This window comes from Apostichopus japonicus, chromosome 12 (genome assembly GCF_037975245.1).
Source record: "Apostichopus japonicus isolate 1M-3 chromosome 12, ASM3797524v1, whole genome shotgun sequence".
Lineage (NCBI taxonomy): Eukaryota > Metazoa > Echinodermata > Holothuroidea > Aspidochirotida > Stichopodidae > Apostichopus > Apostichopus japonicus.
Window position 1 is genome coordinate 33,543,217 of NC_092572.1, and position 23,136 is coordinate 33,566,352.

At 34.6% G+C, this 23,136-nt stretch overlaps 2 protein-coding genes across 2 annotated transcripts in view; both read right to left on the reverse strand.

The window, feature by feature from the left end:
* The window catches only part of LOC139977744 (uncharacterized), an 831,623-nt gene that overhangs the window by 706,478 nt on the left and 102,009 nt on the right, over positions 1 to 23,136 (reverse strand). The window lies entirely within an intron of this gene.
* The window catches only part of LOC139977747 (NLR family CARD domain-containing protein 4-like), a 101,362-nt gene continuing 82,009 nt past the window's right edge, over positions 3,784 to 23,136 (reverse strand). The window contains exons 6-10 of the mRNA XM_071987337.1: positions 21,285 to 21,346; positions 11,650 to 11,685; positions 8,840 to 8,904; positions 4,266 to 8,348; positions 3,784 to 4,091 (exon numbers count right to left, since the gene is read on the reverse strand). Coding sequence (XP_071843438.1) covers positions 8,842 to 8,904; positions 11,650 to 11,685; positions 21,285 to 21,346 — 161 coding nt within the window. The 3' untranslated portion in view covers positions 3,784 to 4,091; positions 4,266 to 8,348; positions 8,840 to 8,841. The remainder of the gene's footprint in view (positions 4,092 to 4,265; positions 8,349 to 8,839; positions 8,905 to 11,649; positions 11,686 to 21,284; positions 21,347 to 23,136) is intronic.

The window sequence follows — 23,136 nt, forward strand, 5'->3', positions numbered from 1 at the left end:
GTTAGTCTGTTAATATTAATCAAACCAAATCGGTTATAAAAACGAGCTTTTACGGTAGTAAGCTGTATATTACTCTGGTTCCACCTTTGTTTCTCTTGATGTTTATATCTATATCATTATGTTCTTTGAATATTCATTTATTGTGAACTTCAACAATGAACGAACTTCAGTGCGGCCCTTCTAATCTCAAATAAACATGGATGATCTAAATAATCCTGCAACCTCACTCTGACTATCCTGACCGTAATCCACAGTCTTCATCTTACGATACCGTTGTTATAATCAGAAGATAGTTGTGTCCTTCTCCTGGGTGATGCAAACTTTATTGTCTTTAGAGGGCGCTCGTACTCTTTATTCACAGAGAAATGAGAACTCTGCGGCCATATATGTTGATATTATTAAGGCCAGTGCAGAGAAATGGTTTCACTTTGAATGCAATATTTTTTAGATTGAATGCTAGTCTGTAACGTTTGACTCTTTCGTATTAGGCTAAGTAGATTATTATTTGTGTATTTAAAACAAATAGTTCGATTGATTTGATAAATATGTTATTCGCTTCAGGACTACCGTAGCAAAGTTGTTCGTTAAAATTGTTATGCTTAATTCAAACAAACAGTAAATTAGGTTTTCTATTCATATTTAGTTCTTCAAAGGTTTTAATCTAGAAAAAAATGTCTGGGTGACAACGGGTTACAAGCTTTATGTACTTTATTAATTACTCTCATTAAACGACTTGAAACAAGATACCATAATTTGATTAATTGCAATCTAATTTTGCATATTTTAAAGATTTTGGTAACATTCTTGGTTATTCGTAATACGGCTGTTTTATTGTTTACAAAAAGAGGAACACTTAATTTTCACATATGTGTTAAGTAAGGCTTCTTAAGAATTAGTTCAGGTTAATTATGATATCATTACACGACGTAATATGCAGGCTGATTAAAGGATTGTAAATGAAGTAGTAAACACTAACAATAAATTTGTGTCAGATAACACAAATGTATTTTATCCTGTATTATTAGTTCAAACAGTTTATTTCTTATCAGTAGGTGTACAGCCACAGCCACACGGTTACATAGGTTAATAATATTATCATAGGAGTTAACCTTACATGGCTTGGCTATGGAAACGAAAACATGTTACAAATAAACACAAAAGTACAATTTAAAGCGTCGTTAAACGTTAAATTATTTTCACCTAACCAAACATGATCAGGTTAAACATCTTTCCGGTCACAGAAGCCTTTCACACCCATGCCGTTGCTGCCTCACCCTCGAAATGGATCAGCTATTTTGCGTTACAATTTCTTCTTGTTAAACAATGTTTCCCGCCAAATCACAAAAGAGGGGTATACAAATATACTTCACATAGGTCAACATTGTTTTATTTTTGTTTATAGTAAGACATTGAACCGAACGTAGCCCACTACCACAGGTAAATGATGCAACTTATAATCACACCAATACATTCACCTCTCCCCCTTCCATTCCCCCTTCCTTCCACTTTACCCTTACCGTGAATTATATGTGGTGCTACATATCTTAAATTACACACCAATAGCTGATCATGACGTCATATATGCTAATGATTCCAAATTCCCAACACCCACCCACTTCCCAGCCAATCAACTAAATTTCACTTGTGCATAACTTGAACTTAAGTTCGTGTTTTTCATTTACGTGTTTATTATCAGTAGGTGGTCTTATTAAACACTGACGTTAATAAGATCAGCCAGTTTTCCAGTCATTTTTTTTTCGTTTTACAACCAAATACTCCTTATCGTCGTGCAAATAGAGAGAGCCTTTCGTTTTGTCAATCTTGAACTGTGATGTTCTGTTGTATTTGTTTATTAATTTAATGATTATTATCAGTACGTTGACTAATAAAACACATACAAACTTAACTAGGAACAACCATTACCCTATCACTGAACTTTTTATCAATCTGATACTATCGTTTGCTTATAGAATGAACCGCTGCAATATGTCAGCTTGTGGTATACTATAAACTGCGATGCTAACGAGAAAGATATATACATATATCTCTTGCACTGCAGACCACAAAGTCGCACCATGAAGGATACAATAAGCCAATTACTCAGTCATAGAAATGAAACGATACATACATTAAGTTGTGAGACACTAAATATTCTGCTTGAATTACAGATAAAAACATGTCTTTGGAGCAGCTAAACAGTTCTAAACAGATTCTAGTTTGGTTTGAATGACATCAAATGATATTCGAACTTACGAAACTGTAGGTTATAGATATAGTTTATACATACTATCTACCGGTTTCACTTAATTTCTGTCGAAGGTCATCTGAGGTCAGGCGGGACCAACACATGTTTCTAGAAAAGATTGGGATTAACTTGAAGAGAAAGTTTAAATTTAAGGCTCGCAGAACGATAGCGACATTTTTTTCTTAATCTCAACCGCAACTTTACCTGCCTCACCTGTTTTACCGGAGAGTTACTGTAAAGCCATAACCTTCTGGGTGACATTGACGCAGGACAGGAAAAGAGTAAGAGGTTGAAATAACAAGTTAGTATATAGACTACATGTTACACAGAGATAACACTGTTGAAAATATTTATCTGATTAGTTTTCTTTTATTGCTTCCATTGAATTGCAATATCAATACATATCAATAATTTCATTAAACGATTCTACGATATGAACTTAACATATAGATGGGATAAATTGATTGTAATTGTATCACAATGATAGACTAGGATCGCCTCAAAGGGAACAAGCGTGTTTGGTTGCAAAATTTATATATTTGTACAAACATGCAGAAATACGGAAGATACCAAGAACAATAAAAAGGAAAGGAATAATTATTTCTTTGGGAATATCTAATATCATAAACAGATACTGCAACGCAATGATTTCTTCCATATTTATCTGTTAGTCGGTGTTGGTATAGTAAATGTACCTATATTCAGTTATGCGGTACGGGGGTTGAGGAATATTGGTAAACTTTATGGCTTCATAACATCTAATTGCGTTAATGCAAATACGACAAAAAACTGAATTACAATGAATAGATCATGGATATTCATTAATCATCAACCAGTCCCATAAATAAGAAGAAGCAAAACAATGATACAAGAAGAATGAAAGATATGTATGGAGAGCCGATCATTGCATTTAGGGTTAATGTTAAATATACAGAACATTATCTTCGTTACTATTATGTTAAAGTCTTACTATAATACATCAAAGTCACATGTTCCTATTGTCTTTAAAGCAACATCATTAGAGAACAAAATAATCGAACAAAAACTGGATTAAAAACAAAACATGTCATTGTTATCAATTAGTGTCATCTCTAAGACAATGTTTTAGTATGATTTTGAGTAACACAATCAATGGTTTAACGGTAGACAGCCAGTCATTGTTATTATGATAACATTTAACAATATTCTTTTAATATTCACTATATTACGCGTGAGTAATATCAAAGATTGATTCATAAAATAGAAATAGGAGTAACGAAAGGAAGCAACTAAATCTTAAAAGAAAGTAAAATTAATAAATGGATGAAGTAGAATGCAATCTAATAATTAATTACTAAATATAACAATAATTAGAGTAAGTATTAGATGCAATCTTAGAAATGTTATAAATCGAAGGAAAATATTGGCATATAAAGAAATAAAAAGAACATCTGAAATAAAATGAAGCCAGTAGAATCATTTATAAAGTGCATTAAAATAACAATGAAAGAATAACATGAAGAGTATATACTATAGACAGAGCCGATCTTTGTATTTAAGGATTACTTGATATATACATAATATTATCAGCTTTACTACGACGAAATTATGTAATGCTAAAAGAATAACTTGTTAAAGTTCTGCTCATATACCTTATTAAAGTAGACTGTTAATGAAGCAATTAATGAAGACAAATGTTAAATTTCAATACTTATTCAAATCTACGAGTTTTGTATCTTTACAAATATGCAAGAAAACGGTATCTCCAAAATTAAAATAATTTTTTGTCAAATGCGTACGTGACCTAATGTGACTTGCTCATCGATAGTTTACCTCTCACATAATATTACAATGATCGGTAGCTTACCTATCACATAATATTACAATGATCGGTAGCTTACCTATCATATAACATTAAATATGATCGATAGCTTACCTATCATGTAATATTAAATATGATCGTTAGCTTACCTATCATATAATATCAAATATGATCGATATCTTACCTATCACATAATATTAAATATGATCAATAGCTTACCTATCACATAATATTAAAATGATCGATAGTTTACCTATCATGTAATATTAAAATGATCAATAGCTTACCTATCATATAATATCACAATAATCGATATCTTACCTTTCATATAATATTAAAATAATCGTTGCTTTGATTCCCTTTTAGTCTCACAAACAAGTTGAAACTTTAAAAGATGAGGTAAACTAAAACACTTTAAGGAAAAATTGAAATGAAAAGTGAAACACAGAGAGCATACCATTGCATATAAGGCTTACTTAATGTACAGAACATTATCAGCATTAATTATCATAATCAATCTTGTTAAATTATGTAAGCTGACGTGATCATATTGTCTTAAAAAGCTAAGGCTTTACTTAGGACTATAATAACAACGTAGGGTAAATGAAGCCGATAAAATATTAACAAGAGCCCAACGGTCATTATGGTTCCTTGGTATGTGAATATTAAAGTGTTTTATGCCATCCCTATCATAATATTTATGCCTACATGTACCAGTTACTAACCAACAACTGTATTCCAAGTTTGGATACAATCAGATATACTTAAAGGTTGTAGAGTTCTTGCAATAAAAAATGTTGGCCCTTCCCGAAAATTGGGCCCAATAAAATTTTTCCCTCAAATGGTCCCAAAAATATTGCGCCCACAAATTCGGGCCCAAAGAACTTGTCCCAAAATGCATTTGAGTTGAAAATAAAAGTTAAACCCTGCCGGCAAAAAATATGGGCCCGGAATTATTGGGGTCCAGATGGCCTACATGTAGCAGCTATTAACCAACGTTTACCAAGTTTAGCTTCAACCCGACTGACGGTTGCGGTGCTGTTGCAATGGAGAAAAAAATGTGGGCTCAGATGGTCCCAAAATATTGGGCCCCAAAAATTCGGGCCAGAGAAGTTGCCTCAAAATGCATTTTAGTTGGAAATAAAATTTGGTTCCACCAGCTCAAAAATGGGTCCGGACTTTTTGGGGGCCCAGACATTAACCAGCAACTGTATACCAAGTTTGGCTACAATCCGACTTCGGGTGGCGGAGTTATTGCAAAGTAAAACGTTTTACGTTTGACACCATAACCTTATTAATATTCATAAGGTCAGCGCTACAAAAATCGGGCACACCTTCTTACTATAATACATCTACATAACAAGTATGACAAATATGCATCACTCCATTGTTGAGTTATCACGGACCCAAGCGAGTGTCACAGACGCACACATACACGCACACGCCATCACCATCGCATATATTCCTTATGTCTTCGATAAGGAATCAAACTTGGTATGCACTAAACTATGTGTATTTTGCAATTAATGGATATTGTCATCATCACATACCCTAAAGCAAAGTTGGGATCCTTTCTAATCCAAAGTCAAACTAAGGAAGTAAAAACATAAGAAAAATGGAACATTTTGCCGTCAGTGTGCAACTAAGACATCACACTTGTTTGCTTCAAGTTCACTTTTGGTACAATCTGTTACAATTTTAGCTATCGATATCTCCAAAACGTAATGTAGGAATTGGATACACATTTCACCAGTATGCTTAGTATATGATCCTCTTTATTAAGTCAAATGTAAATGTTCCTCTTAAGATAATCAACGTTACAGTCTCATTGGAGTCAAACATAACCAACACTTCAACAGACTGTTTTTCAAAATGTAGCCAAATTTAAGAGTAAACAAATGAAAAATAAGAATATGATATCCATTAAAAGCCCTAAAAATAATAGGACCCTCTATCTCATTAATTTCTTGTTATCATACCTGGAGAGATTAAACTAATTGCGCATGATCAAAGCATCCTTAACTTGACTGTTACTAATGAAATGTTAGTGTTAACAACTAATAGAAACTTTAATATGTTTCTTTGTCGGTGAACTATTTTGAGCGTTCATGTTATATTCTTCGTGCGCTGATAGGACCAGTCAATACATCAAATAGGATATGACGTAAAGTTAATAACAATAAACTTAATTATTAAGATGATGATTTGAAACGGACAGATTATAAATCAATAAAACAATTATAGAGCAAAAATTAAAATAATAATTAAAGAATACAGTGAAAAGTATTGATCGATTAAGTTAAGTCTCAGTTACTTCCATACAGAATATACATTTGTTATTTCAATCATATGATATGACGTCACAGTCATGTCATCTAATTGTAATCAAGTTAAGAACGATAATACATTGGAACCGACAAACATGACGAAATGCTGTCTGAGAAAAAAAAAACATATCACAGATATTAATTAATATCACCTCTAAGTTCATGTACTCAATTAAATAACACAATGGTATTGTAGATAACCAATGAATGTCATTTTGTCTTAGCATTGACACAATTAAGGTGACTCTAAACTTGTTAAGGCTAATCTACTTGATCACCGATGTGGTGGGTAAGTCATCTAACATTTCCGACACCCCCACCCCCTCCCCTCGCCCGCCCCTCCACATACACACCAAGAGTAAGATAGGGATTGTGCTCTCTTTCTTCCCTTTCTCAATAGTTGACATCCACGAGATAAATATTCCTGTACTGATGACGTAGTGGTTGATGGATGACGTCATTAATAGTTTATTTGGCTCTTAGTAATTTGAATTTGGCTTGAAGAGCAAATAAATTAAGAGTTAGAAAATAAAGTATATTTGGACAGAAATGTGGGTAATAAAACGTGAGAAATGACTTGTACACTTTACGATAAATACTAAGTATATATGATCATGTAATGTATCAAATCTTTGTTTGGAGTTCTGTGTAGTATTTGGAGTTATCTACAGTTTACAAACCTAATCTCTTGATAGGATGGAAAAGGAATCCACTAGACACCCCACCCCTTCTCCGAATATAAGGAAAACCCTAACAATAAATATAAATTATGTACGCTACCTGTGGTTAAGCCCGTCTTACATGTTCTTCTCTGTCATCATTTTGCTTTACATTCAAGAGACACAAGCAATCAAGTTGGTAATTGTTTCTTCAACTTAGTAATCAGTGACGTCACCATACTACTTCAGTAGTTGGAGAATATGAGGGCGCTGTGTCTCAATATGAGATAGATCGTGGACAGTGAACTCATTACATACTAAAGCAGCATAAACATAAGATTCAGCAATGGTCACAGGATAACATTTATGTCCCCATCACCCACCCCTCTAGTCCCCCGAAACGACAGCAACGTTACTACCAAAACCTAAAAGATTACATTTGAAAACTTTAGCGCACAAAACTGAGTAGTTGAATATGTAGCATATTAAAGGACGACTTTAATCACAACATTAATGTTGTTACGTTGTAGACCACTGGCTTTCAGTCTAGGCTGTTTTACTATAACACTTCGAGACATGTTACTTTAAACAGCTGAGTTAATCAATGAAAGTGACTGGACTATATAATGCAACATTGAAGTACACATTCGAAATTGACAATGTAGTTAAAAAATCATCTAAATATGCTCTGGTTTAAGATTGAAGTTACAAAACTTGATTTTGTTGAGTTATTCAAATGTATAAAATCACATTATGAACATGAATATTTAGGCCTGTAGTAAGGGGCTGACGTCATCATCAATTTAACATTAAAGGAGTATTCCAGACATTTATCTTAACTAACCAGAAAAGTTGAAGAAATATTAACAACACTCCTTTTTTGGACAATATAACAATTAAAGACTGAAATTCCACCTAAAGTAATCCTTTAAATAAAATGTAACTTGAACAGTTATATTTCATATTTCACTTCTCTATTGTATATTGAGTTATTAATATCATTGTACAACCTTATCTCTCCACAAGATCCATTCACAATGAATGTAAAAGTTACAGTCTTCATCAAGTCACCATTCCATTGTCCTGAGAAAATAGGCATTTGATGACGTCACAATCATACTAAACTAGTTGCATGTCTATTATACTCTATGTGGCGGAGTTTGTAGTATTTGGGAGGTATTAACAGTTTACAACCTAATCTATTTATTAGATCCGTTCTCACTGAAATTACTGCCATCGTTTTGAGGATTGAGTGAATGACGTCACACTCCTGCTGATGATTGGCGACGCCAGATGAACATGCTTTTTGTATTGAGCTGTAATATAAAAAAAAATAAAATGATATATATTAGGTTATATTGTGATATCATAATTAATGGGTCGAACAACATACTTAGTAGTAGAATAATAGGGAAGTGATACCTAAGTAACCCTTCCCCCAGATAAAGCCAGCAGTACCATAAGCCAACCAGTAATTAAACCAACGAGCTAAACAAAACACCTCGACACGGGACACAAGCGAACGATGTTTCTGTTAATGGAAGGAACTTATCAATCATTTCCATACAATTACTCAGGGATTTGCTATGTGAAGGAAAAATATGATAAAACCAACTACAGTTGAAGCAAATAATATTAGTGACCGGATAACAATAGATAATCACAGATATAGGAATACTAATTCTGGTTATTGATTGAGATTAATTTTAATATATTAAGATTTTACAACTAAAACTAGCAGATAATCACTGTTAACAAATACAATGTTACATAATAAGGTAGAGAGTATTCAGCTGTATTGACTTACAGTTACTTGCGCCTTGCCCGGTTGAAGTTCGTCAAGCTCAACTGATAACTCCTCTCATTGAATCCCTAAACAAGAGGAAAAATGTAAGTAATGAATATGAATAAGATAATACAGAAACAAAGATGATGCAGTATAGTTAAATGTTGTAAATATTCATTATATGCATCCATGTTAAAAGTGTTATTTCAGATAAATCGATTCATGTTACATTAAACTTTGCATGTTTTCAAATATCTTGAAAATTGTTGTCCTGTTTATTATTATTAATTCTGTTTTTATTTTAGGACATCTAACGAGTTCGTCCTGCGAATATTTTAGTACTGAACATGATATACACATGAAGGCTAAATCCATGAAACCATGGTCACTAATGCTGTAGTCGCTTTGATTCCATGTTTGAAAGGACTGATTTGCGAAGGTTGGATCCTGTAGAAAAGTTCTACTGTTTGCTTGAAATATTAAAAATAAGTATATAAGTAACAAAATTGAATAGTTTACGTCAACAATAATTGACTCATAACTCAAGGATCTAATCCTCTCCCAATCTATAACAGTGATTTCTGTGTAAAACAGGATTACTGTACAAGAATCAGTTCACTTATTTCCACACCCCATCCTCTTCCCTGCTGGTAACCATCAAATGACCTATCCAGGGAATTTCCCCTTGATACCACGATGACTCAATCAATGCAACCCAATGTACTATCACACATTGGTGCGATGCAGGGAAATGTTCCGTCCTGTTTATAAGCTGATCCTGTCAAGCTGAGTAACCATTTTCAATTGAGCTACAGGGTTTAACATTCTCATCATTATGAAAGTTCGACAATTCCTTCAAACATTAATTTAATCGTTACAGAAACATATCCAGGTCACCCATCTCTCATTATGCGCTTTTGCAAAGAATTAAAAAATGTAGGAGACAAATCAAACTGGACATTGACTCACGTGATTATGCATTACAAAGATCAATAGTTGGTGAAGGGTGCAACATTCTTAGGGTGTTAAAATGACCAGTATACTTCATTCTAAAGGTAACCTGAGTTTGATCCATAAATGTGGTTTATATATTCCCAGCTGGACCCACCCCTCTCCCTTCTTCCTCTAGAACTTTGAAACCAATTTGATTAAACTTTGTTTAAAGGTTAAGTACAATGTTGGGTAGGCCGTGTCACTATCTGACGTTTATACTATTGTTCCTTTAATAAGGAAATTCCATGACGTCACCATTTTTGACATATAACGGGATCGTTATTTTAGTTGGTTCTCTTGACCATTCTAGATCGTGTTCTGCTCTTATGTTTTGTTATGGCGGAACTTGTGTTATTTGTTAGCAACATTTGTTTTCAGTGGAGGAATATTAACAGTTTAGGCGTTAATTTTATATGCACATTATAGTGCGCAAGACAGAGTCTTGTTTGCTAGTGTTACCTTGTTCACGAAAACTATATAATTTAATTAACGGTAAATCATTCAGATTTTAGGTCTATGGTGATTTATAAACTAGTCCCAATAACACAGGTTAGAAATGAACAGGGGGCGGGGTGGGGGGGCGGACTCAGACCAGTGTTCAGTGGGTCTGAAGCCGTTGCCCTGTGAATGTTCCAACGGTCAAGTGCCCCCTTAATACCCATGGCCAGTGGTCTAGTTGGACCCGGAGGCATAGTGCCTACGAAGTCTAAACAACTTCTGATATCATGTTGTTTTTTTAAGTATTTTGTATGGCGTCCCGGGACCCCAATGCGAAAATATACACAACTATGGTTGAAAATCACTGTTCCTCTCAAAATTATTCGCGATCATAATACACTGCCATCCCATTCCCACAGCATCCGGGCATCTGTGGTTACCATAGTACCAATGTCCGAGAACCTGTTAGTTTGCAGCTACAAGGCATATAGTAACATCCAAAATAAGAAATTGTGAGCCAGATTACTTTTCTAAAAGTTTCTTTCTAGATTGTTAGTTTCTCTGTACAGTATCAGTATAGCGATTCTAAATTAAAAAACGAAGGCAATACGGACTTTCAAAGGGAAATATGGCAGCTGTATATGAAAATATTGTTACATTTGTTAGCGGTTTAAAGACGTTTAATATGCGTCCATGTTGGTGGTGGTGGGGGGGGGGGGATGATATACATCTTCATCAAAGTTTGGATAATTTTTTTTAGATTTAAATACTTTAGTCGGATGAATCCTTCCTCCCTCGGCCTTCAAACAATTGAACTACAAACCGCTATTTTTCTGCCTTTCAACAGAAATACTTCACCACGTCAACTCATCCATCTTCTGCATGGTGACTATACAACCAAATATTCGTTATTACCACTACGCCCAAACAATCCTAGCTGCACGTGTAAGCTAACTAAACATTAAAATGACCTCAGTCATTTAGATCATACATGCCATGAAAACAGCTCTTGTGTTAATTCTAGAAAAGGAAGACATAGTTCGATGCAAAAAAAAATAAGAACATTGTTTTACATATAATGAAACAAATTTAAATAAAAAGAAAGAAACAATAACCTTTTGATTTGGTGCTTGCGGAAGGAAGATTATTTAGGCCGCATCTATACTTGTCAGTTAGAACAGTGCTATCATCATTGCGAGATATAAACTTGTAGCTGGCCTACCTAAATTCCCTGTTCCAATTCGATACACGAAAATTATAAATCTTTCCCCCTGATGAGACACAAAGTATAATACTCTTTTGTCTTATTTATTTGTTCAACATTAATTAATACCTCTTTTTGTCTGTTATTAACATTATCGTTACTAATTAACAGGAACATGAATCTATGTCTCTCTTACCTCTTCTCCTGGTAGATTGCCACTTTCGTCACAGGCCTGAAAGGAAGAAAAATATAATATTCATGAGATTTTGAAAATGAATTTCAGGAAAATATAATATGGCAAAGCAAAAAATGTATAAGATAGAATGATATATCTTCACAAATATCGCAGTAAACTATTCCTGGCAGGTAAACCATATCTGTATTGAACACACTAAAGTCAATGTAGGAGATAGACTCGTCACTGTAAGATGCACGGACTAAATAACAAGAATATAAACATTAGTTTTACAGGGAAGACATACTTAGTTTTAAACCCGTCATCAAACACCGAGTGACGTCATCAAACACTGAGTGACGTCATCAAACACTGAGTGACGTCATAATGATGAACTTCTCACTGAGATGATCAGATGGATACCATGGACGAGAGGATGACGAGTAGGGTAAAAAGGGCAGTATTCAAAAATAGAACTCAGAACATCGTGGTTGGATCGACGTAATGGCCAAAATAAAGCAAAATATTGTTAAGCCCACAAAGCAGCATATTGGTTACCTCCCCCCCCCCCCACCCCGTCTTAGATGGAATATTTCTTTCGTGTTGTTGATCGTGTAGAGATATCCATGAAAGTTTTGGAAATGCAGTTGCTAAAATAAGAGACACAAAGGAGAATTAAATATAGTCTGGTAGAGATCTGTTAACAATGAAAAAATAATGAAATGTAATAAACCCTGCACAGAAGTTTACCCTCTGTGTTTGTTTATTGAAAGTTTTTACATGTGCAAATAATCAGTTTCGCAATAGTTGACTCTCTCTGTCCAACTTAGGCTGAGAAAATTTAGACCAGGAGGCGACGGCCTGTAAGTTATGAATGACTATAGTCTGTGTATTTAACCGATACGCCATGTGTGTCTTTTAGACTAGTATAGGCAGAAACCCGCATGAGCTCGTCATTGCTTTGTCTCTATGTATTAGCTGGACTCAGACCTGGTTTGGGTTGCTCATATCTCTCTAGAACTCTGTTCAGACTCGAGACTACCATATACTCAAACCAAGTGGTTGTCGGACTCGGCTTGGAATCAGGAATAATTTGACTCAACTACATCAGAGCGTTTATTATACTATAACATACAAACGTATTGAATTGTTCTGGTGGAAAGAGTACTAAAACAATAGGAACCATGTGAGGGTACAAGGCCAGGATGTTGCATTTGCTACTGTCAGCGCTTGAATATAATTATTAATTTGCCGGGTGGTAATTGTTTAGAACTCAACCACATTACCAGTTACTTTGAACACCCCACCTCTTCTCCCAATCTGGCCCAGGCTCCTTCAATAACCTATTTTATATACACAGTATTTAGTTATTCAAAAGACGAAAGAAATAATGCAAATATTTTAAACCATTACTAGTTCAGATTCACCGTAGCCATTTTTTTTGTATCATAATGCTGCTGCTTATTAATAGTACTGTACATACAGAGGGTGGTACAAACGACGTTTCTTGAAAATGAAATAAAAACCTTAAATTTAACTCCTTTAAGTTGACCTATAATGTAGTCACCTCTACTTTAATTTTCAAAGTAAGTTAAAGTACATCTAATTGATGACATCTACCTTAAAAATACACTTGTTTCTTTGTTTCAAGTTAAAAACAGATCTGCCGTTTCACATGCTGAACCCACACATTCATATCAGTCACTTATATATACATTAACCCAAAAAATAATGAAAAATAATCAATATGGATCCCTCATTACAACTGAAACTATTAGAACCGATTAAATATACTGACTGTTGTATTATTGCGTACAGTGACGTCACAACGTAAACATTCTAGAGATGAAAAGTATGCATCGATATTTTCACCAATAAAACTTTTTTGACTGAGACGGTGTGAAAGAGAGACATTGCAAGCACGATAGATTCATTTGTTTTATAAGGATTTATCTGTCTGAATATTCTCTACTTTAATATTGAGAATTTTTATTGATTCACAAGGCAAGTACTTCTATAAGGAGAGCACATGTTAGGGGTCTGAATGCAGAGAAAGAAGGACAAGAATAATTAGGAAATAGGACGAAGTGCTGGAGTACGAGCATGGCAGGGATATTTCATTTACTCTCATGTTATTTGTAACATACCTCATGTTATTTGTACCATACCTCATGTTATTTGTACCAAACCTCATGTTATTTTTACCATACCTCATGTTATTTGTCCCATACCACATGTTATTTGTACCACACCTCATGTTATTTGTACCATACCCCATGCTATTTGTACCATACCTCATGCTTTTATTTGTACCATACCTCATGTTATTTGTACCATACCTCATGCTTTTATTTGTAACATACCTCATGTTATTTGTAACATACCTCATGTTATTTGTAACATACCTCATGTTATTTTTACCATACCTCATGTTATTTTCCCCATACCACATGTTATTTGTACCACACCTCATGTTATTTGTAACATACCTCATGTTATTTGTACCATACCCCATGTTATTTGTACCATACCTCATGTTATTTGTACCATACCTCATGTTATCTGTACCATACCCCATGCTATTTGTAACATATCTCATGTTATTTGTAACATACCTCATGTTATTTGTAACATACCTCATGTTATTTTTACCATACCTCATGTTATTTGCCCCATACCACATGTTATTTGTACCACACCTCATGTTATTTGTACCATACCTCATGTTATTTGTACCATACCTCATGTTATTTGTACCATACCTCATGTTATTTGTACCATACCTCATGTTATCTGTACCATACCCCATGCTATTTGTAACATATCTCATTTTATTTGTAACATACCTCATGTTATTTGTAACATACCTCATGTTATTTGTAACATACCTCATGTAATTTGTAACATACCTCATGTTATTTGTAACATACCTCATGTTATTTGCACCATACCTCATGTTATTTGTTACATACCTCATGTTATTTGTACCACACCTCATGTTATGTGTAACATACCTCATGTTATTTGTACCATACCTCATGTTATTTGTTACATACCTCATGTTATTTGCACCATACCTCATGTTATTTGTTACATACCTCATGTTATTTGTACCACACCTCATGTTATGTGTAACATACCTCATGTTATTTGTACCATACCTCATGTTATTTGTTACATACCTCATGTTATTTGTAACATACCTCATGTTATGTGTACCATACCTCATGTTATTTGCACTATACCTAGTCACAAGGGTTTCTTGTATTGTACGATACAAATATCCTGGACAAATAACTCCTCGTCGTTGACAAATGAACGTTTTTTTAAAATAATTATCGTTACTTCAGTATAGAAACCTAGCCACCCCCCCCCACCCCTCCATTAGAATATTTAAGGAAGTTGTTTGCATGTTTGATATGTTCATTTATTAATAACAAATCAAACCAGAGAAAGATTACGATAATTAGGCAATACATGGCATTTTATGACAGATTGTGTTTAAGTGGGTTCAAATTAACTGTATTGGAATAATGTCCTACAGTGCGCGGTGTGATTGCATTAATTACCACTTCATTAATGCGCACACATCTATCTAAACATTTACGATTATATAAGAGAGATTGAAAAGAAAACAAAGCTTAGGATCATGATAAAATATTGATGAAAACTTCGTAATATTCTCAAAGGGATTTTCTAACGTATATTGTGAGCCTGACAGGTAGTAGACATTTGACAACATGTAACACTGCGCCCATTTCAAGAGTGTCGGGGAAATGAAGATCACATCTTAGATTAACGCTCTGTCCTTCTGTGACTTATATAACATACTAATGTATCATAGCTCTCTAGTCTGTCAGTTTGAAACAAATGCATTAAAAAAATCAACTGAATATTTATGTCAATATCTTAAAGTTAGAATATCAACTAGTTGAGTCTCTATAGCTATTCATACTGTAGCACTTTCATACATGTAAACAAACATGTCTTAGTACGTAGCGACTGCAATGGAATACCTATAACAATATACTATATGACTATGTGCTATGTCTGTTATACCAGACCATCTGTAAATCAGCTTAGTCTGTATTTCAGACAAATCCCTCTTATGACATCGTCAAAAGTGATATGTCAGTGATAGCATTACTTATACCATTTTGATCTCGAGGGATAATTGGATCATCGTTAACGGTGTATCAGAAAGATAAAATCAGATTATAAAATTCTCAAAATTATTATCTGTAATATTTACAGATCTTCCGTCAACTAATTATTCCTTTAAGCGTCTTGATTGGACAATTCCTATTGTATTGAGTATACATGAACTATTCATATGGAACACGCACTGCATCCATCACTTAAGGGTATTTTAGTTAAAGCCAATAGAAATTTATACCATCCTAATATCTTGTCAAAGAATGGAATAAAGCCATTCAGAATTATTTGCTTTGCTTTTCTGTTAAGTTTATTCAAACAGAATCACTTTTTTTCAGAAACACAAGTTTTCAAGTATTATTAACCTTTTCTTTCTTATCTTTACGTTCATATTAATGCACATATTTTTGTATTTCTTAGTTTTGGTTCCCTTGTTTAAATATTTTATATTTATTCTGGTGATAACGGAAATGAAATGAACAATATATTCGGCTTTTCTAATAGATTCTGTGGTTAGATATTTTTTACGGAAGCTCTAAGTGTACATGTTATTTATACAACGATATTGCAATATTATACTAAGAATTAATAAACACTAGGCGATTAGGATTAAAGCAACTTCAGCCCAAAGTCGTACATGTATAAGAAGGTGAAGCAACTTATGAAATATGTAATAGGTCTGATAAAAGTTCCGATGCTGGTTTCCCATTAGTTCAATCATCTCTCCAATTTATAATTATTCATGAAACAGATGAAAGCTTTTGAGCGCTATTTAATGACGATTAAGTTGATACTGTAAACGAAACCAGCTACATTAATGCTACATTCGTTAAGTTAGTCTTGTCATCCAACCATTGCTGTACACGGATCATCCAGCTTCTCCTAAGGAGAATCTACTGCACATTTAAGATCTTTTAACAAAAAGCAGAAGCAATATACACAGTATCTTGAAGAATAAAAAAAAAAAAAACAGATTCATGTGCATTATCTTCCGTTAAAAGAATGAGTATGACTTGAAAACATAATGTTACTTCGGTCCACCAGGGAAGATTAAAGTAAGTTTTGTAACAACAAATATCTATGGCACTAAATATTTGGGACACAAAATTATCTAAATCTGGTTAAAACACAAATAATTCTCTGATTAGGAGCAGTCACGTGATTGTTCTAGATATCTTAGTTAGTTGCAGGGTATCCAATAATTCTGCAAGTATTGCACGGTTTGGTCAAAGTTACAACCAATGACGTACTAGGCAGCTTTATTTAATGGAAGATCAACTTCTCCTAACACCAAGAGAAAACGAAAAATTGAACATAACCAGTGTAAACCGGGGAGCTATACAAAGACAAATATGCAAGAGCAGCCACAGTAAGTTACATGGTCGGCTAAATGGACTGTTTATACGACAACTGTATGTATGTGCTATGATCAGGGACGTAGCTAAGGTCTGGTGATTGGAGGGTGTAGTGGCTGAAATTCAAAGTAGATGCATGGGTTTTTAAGCCAGAAAATTCCGACTGCTGCCTTGCAAACCCACACCCACCCCCGGCTTATCGTTAACGATACGGTCAGTGTCAGTCAGACACCCCATCTTTCGCGACTGTACTTTTGTTCCGAACTTTTTTCGACATTTTTAGGAAGCATTTGAAAACTTATATTTTTAGGCTTGAGTATGGGCGTTAATCTAATTCATTGTTTTATTCACATTACTGTGCCCAGTTTTTTGTGTACTTTAATATTTTATGTTCTTTATTGTGGTTTATAACCCTTGTCTTATTTCATTTTTTACTTTCATTGCTGTTGTTATTACTTTTAGGTTTTCATACATTTGGTAATTTTACATTCCAGGTATTGGTTCTTTTGTGCAGTGCTCTTGGGTATGTTTTATTTCATGATAACAGCACTTTAATATAAGGTATTTATATTTTTTTCATATTATGATTATACATTTGTACCACTGGCCCTCACTTCACAAACTTATTAATCACTCTGGTTAAGCAAGTATAAGCAACTGAGCATAAGTTATTTGCTTGAAGGCTACATAGAATACTAACTACAAAAGCTATTTTCATGTAACAAAGGGGAAAACTGTTTTTTTTTTCAACAAATTATATTCGACAAAATAGTGAATCACCAAAAAATAATGTGCTTTTTCCTAGCTCGCCCGCTTAATATATTTTTTTGAGAGGGGGGGGGGGGAGGGGGTGGGTCGGTCACTAATATGAACAATCTGTCTACCATCTTCGTCAAGGACCAATAGAGCGCGAAACAAGTTTAAAAGCATACTGTAAAAACATACAGTTTGCAGTGGTTGCGGTTCTCACGTAAGCCTATATATATATAAATTCGATATGGACAAATTCGGAGGCGATATACGCCAACCTGTATTAACTAATAACCTGATAGTTAACTCTGCTCTAAGATGAATAGACAAAGTTCGCAGATAAAACAACTACAACCGTGACTAAACCTAGTAGTGTTTTCGTGGCATCCATACGCATTATAGCTGTAAAGGGCGCTAATATTCAATTTTCGTTAGTCTGACCCTGCCAATGGGAAACCGTAGCCGAGAAATATCCCTAGGGCGGGGAGGATGCAGATAAGGAACATACTAAGTATCGCCCACATGTTAAATATACCAAATTATTTACCCAATAATTTTTAAAGATAGTGCAACCTTGAAAAATGAAGGAAATCATCAAGAAGTTAAATTTTAGGCCAATTCCCGAATACCTTTTTACACTGCTCATTGATGTTAACCTCATGCTTTTTTTTAAAAAAAATTAATGGTCATTACTTCTGAGGAAGATGATTGTCAACTCCTATAGGCCTACAATATTATGTGGCCCGATTCCGAGAAAAAAAATAACCACTGAGCTATTTCTATAAAATATTTTCTAGTCTAAATTCGGCCAAAATAGTCTTACACCTATCGTCTACATTAATTGTATACCATGGAGACAATATATATACTGAACTTACTTGAAGCTATCGAACTTTTCATATTTAGCAGTGTAATAATAAATATTTATAGGAAGCGTGTATCACGTACGATTGCTAGCTTAGCTTCATGACATGCTGTTCGTGACGAATCATAGAAAAGATGAGAACGAACGTTGTTGTTGTCGTCGTTGTGCATACGATTCGTGACTCTCCATCGAGTGAGGTTAGGTAGGATATATGTATTTTATTACGCAGTGGCCAAGTGTAGGCTGGTAGCCTGGTAATAGACTATAGGCTACATTTAGCTAATTGCATCTGCCAAACTAAGTAGGCCCTACTGTTGCTACGATTACAATCGAGTTAACGTAGCTGACGAGTATTCAAGATCAAATGAGCACTGACAAAATACCATGCAAGAACTCACAGTTTCTTAACATTTTTTTCGACACTGAAATGGGGGGGGGGGGCAGTTGCTTCCACTGCTCCCCACGGATACGTCCCTGATATATACTGAATTTACTTGCAGCAAACGAACAGGGTCAACCCACCCAATAGCAAAATTAGTACATAAATAAACCGAATTGAAGCTGGCGAAGGTTTTTTTTTTTAGAGTATTCAAAATCATACGAAGTTTTGTATCGTGGAGTATAGGGATCGCGAGATCCAATTTCTCAAAGTGGCAAAGAAATTGTAGTAAATATGACAGATTTAAGGTCAATTTTGACAGAAATTTTTCAATTTTTAGGTCATTCACAATCACAGGAAGAAATGAATATAGGCCTAGGTAAATTCAGAGTGCGGCAGTCGAAAATTCCGACTGTCGCACTCCAATTTGTCATCGTCAGTTTTACCAAGTTGGCGGGGGAGGTGAGACACTCCACACCCCAATCTAGCGACGTCCCTGGCTATGATGAGCAACATGGTGCAACATGATTGACAACATTCTACGGTCTCATATTTAATGTACATCGAGACGGCGAAGTAAAAGCGGGATATGTTCAGTACATTCCTTAAAGCAGTTTAGGTGAACAAATTATTTGATTAAGATATTTGTTAATGTCATTCATTTCTACTACAGCTAAGTTTTGTTTCAGAAGAATAATACCAATGTTTCACGAGGATATAGTGGTATGTTGGAAATGTTTAGCAACGACGGTTATGTCAATTATGTTGTTTCAAAATCGTACAACCTATTAGTGTTCTACTAAATATTGAAATGATATGATCGGTTGTTAATTATCATACCGATGCTCGTAAATTACTTACAAAATTTTATCTCAAAAATTATATTTTAGAGATATGTATTTCTGTTCACTTCCAGATTTTTAAAAGTTTGTCTCCACGTTTGGAATAAACGTGATACAAAAGTTAATGTGAGTTGTTCCTCTATTATTTGGCGCCCTCAACTCTCCACCCCATCCTAGACACTAATGATCAGGAATGAATGAGGCTGGAATGTCCAAGTGTCGCAAGAACATATCTTTAACACTTTTAAGATAATTATTAAAATACAATTACCGGATGACAAATTAGGAATATTTAAAACAGATTACCAGTTACCGACTATATCGTAGTTGGAGCAACTCCATGCACTCCACCCCCCCCCCCCTTCGGATCCTGACTGCTTCAAAATCGTCTAATGTATGTATTTTTATGTCTATTCAATACACGCTGGAAATAATACGAATATTTGTCTTATATTCATAATTTATCAAATGATTGCATATGTTTTGGTTACCATGGTATCCGCACAACAAAACAACGAAGCGGATTGAAGTATATGCATACTACTACAGAGTTTCTTTCTATTTCCTAATTTATTCTCATTTTACACGAATGCAATAATCACCACCCCACCCCCCCCCAATCCCCTATTAAAGAAAAAAATGAAAAGAAATCGGAGTCCTTGAAATGTCAGTAATTGTCAACCAAATAGCTCCTCTTCCCTTCATATATACAAATAACCATCAGAAGAACATACACAGAGTTTATTACTTTCAAATAAATACCAGACCCGTCCTTTCATTATATCTAAGCCTGCTTAGACCCACACACTTATGTCAGTCACATATACACTAATATTGATAAATAATAATTTAAGCAAGTGATCCTTCAAATCCCATAAAGCTTTCTAAGCAACACGTTTAATTTATTAGCAAGGTATAGTGCTATCATGGATATTTCTAGCTTCTGCACTTTGTGTTGTTTTTGCTACAATCTGCTGGTAGCAAACTTAACCGCAAAAGGGGAGATAAGGACCTTGAAAACATGATACTTTATTTTACCAAAATCACGCCAGGAAAGATGAGAGTTGGCTCTCTACACCCCCCCCCCCACCCCATGGAAGTAGGAGCGGGAAGATGTCTGAAAGTTCTTTCTTTACAGCAAAACTTCTAATATTACCGGCAACACGTAAACTGCACAGATAATGTACCACTATATTGATTTATTTACATTTATTGGGGAGTGAAAACAGAGCTAGGGCAGCATAACGCAAACAAGCTGACCAGACTTGCATTATGAGAAATAGCTGTAAGAAAGGTGAACAATCTCTTACCTGCCATTGACCGGTTTGTAGATTCAGACGACGATACTGGTCAGAGTCGATAACATTCCAAACTGATGAAAAACGTAAAAGAGAGATATGTAAATGATAAGTGCATACTTAATCTTTATTGGTCTCGAATGAAATCATTAATATATTCACCGAATTTATGTTGGTTCTCGATGATAACTTCATATCAGCGGAGTAATCAATTTGGTTGATTCCTTAATTTTGATCTTATCAGTTTACTACCATTATCATTTCAGTACAGTGTAGCTGATCAGTTTATAATCATGATATCTCAGTAAGCTTACCGATCAGTTTACTATTATTATCATCTCGGTAGTGTAGCTGATCAGTATACATCATGATATCTCAGTAAGCTTACCGATCAGTTTACTATCATTATCATCTCGGTAGTGTAGCTGATCAGTTTACATCATGATATCTCAGTAAGATTACCGATCAGTTTACGATCAATAATCCTTCATGAAACATGTGAACAACTAAAATAGGAACGAATATTGGACTAAATTAAGAAATCAATTCATGATAGTCGAGTTTTCGATGCTCAGATCAAGAATAGTAGTCCATGAGATAATGAACTGATCAGAGAACATCCAACATCAGTGACGTCATCACAGATCAAGAGAGCCATAATTAAACACTGCTTAAAAACAATTGGAAAAAAAAAAGAAAACGGGATTTTGTTTGAATAGCTAAGTTAAGTTAAATTATATATTTAAAAAAAATAAACAAAACATTTTCATAAGCACGTAGCCAGTCTCCATGTAAGAGGACTGCTGGATCTGAGAGCATTCCAGTTCGGTAAAGGAAGGTTTATTGTTTTACACACAGGGTTCCTTTGTTTAATGTTATTTTAACTCTACTAAGAATAAATCATAGTTGTAGGAACACGGTACAGGTGACAACTGATACCTCGCTTTGCTAAGTAGAGAGTGATGGGGTTGTGGGGAGGGGGTGGGGAGGAGGAATAAGTTATGAGAGTGCCCGAAAATGAAATTATAAATTTAAGTTTTATACACTTAGTTACTCGTCCAAATATCAACGTTTTCGAAAATAAATAATGCACGACTTATGTGACTTTGACTACATCTTCTCTGAATCTCTCGCTAGGCTGTTCCTCACGAGATAATTTAGTAAACACACATCTGTCAACAGTAGTCAAATATTTACTGCTTCGGGCAAATATGTTGTTTACACTAACTACTTATGTCTTTGAGATTGATCAATGATGACATCATCAGCAGTGACGTCACTCCATCATTAACAATGGGAATCTCGATGTGTCCTTTAAACACAGAACAATGAACGAGGGTACACTGTTTACGAGTTTGAGAAATAATGTTGAGGGTCGGAGATAGAGAGGTTTGTATGTATGTACATTAGTCTCAATTAATTTAAATAATGCAGTTAGGTAGAATATTAGTATATAGATATGTTATTGTACAGGGAAATGAAACATTTGATTGCTCGTGATGTTTGTGAAACTATCCCGGTTATCTAGATATTCAGTTTAACAATATGCTAAATCTATGCTTTTTCGCGCACAAAGAAACGTCTCATGCCGGTAATCTGACCTAGTTTCGAATGAGGTGTAACAGAAGTGTAAGACACCACCATCGAACCCAGAAAATACACACACAGCTTGCTACCGTCGGTAATTAGACACGAGTGTACAGTCAATCACATACAGCTACGGTTAATACCCACAACACAGTATACATAGCAGCCTGGACATCTCAGGTCTAGATCAAAGATAACAAGGTATCACGTTTCATTACTGTCTGCATTGAGTAGCGAAAAGAAGAAAACGTCATTTGCAAGCAACGGAAACTTAACT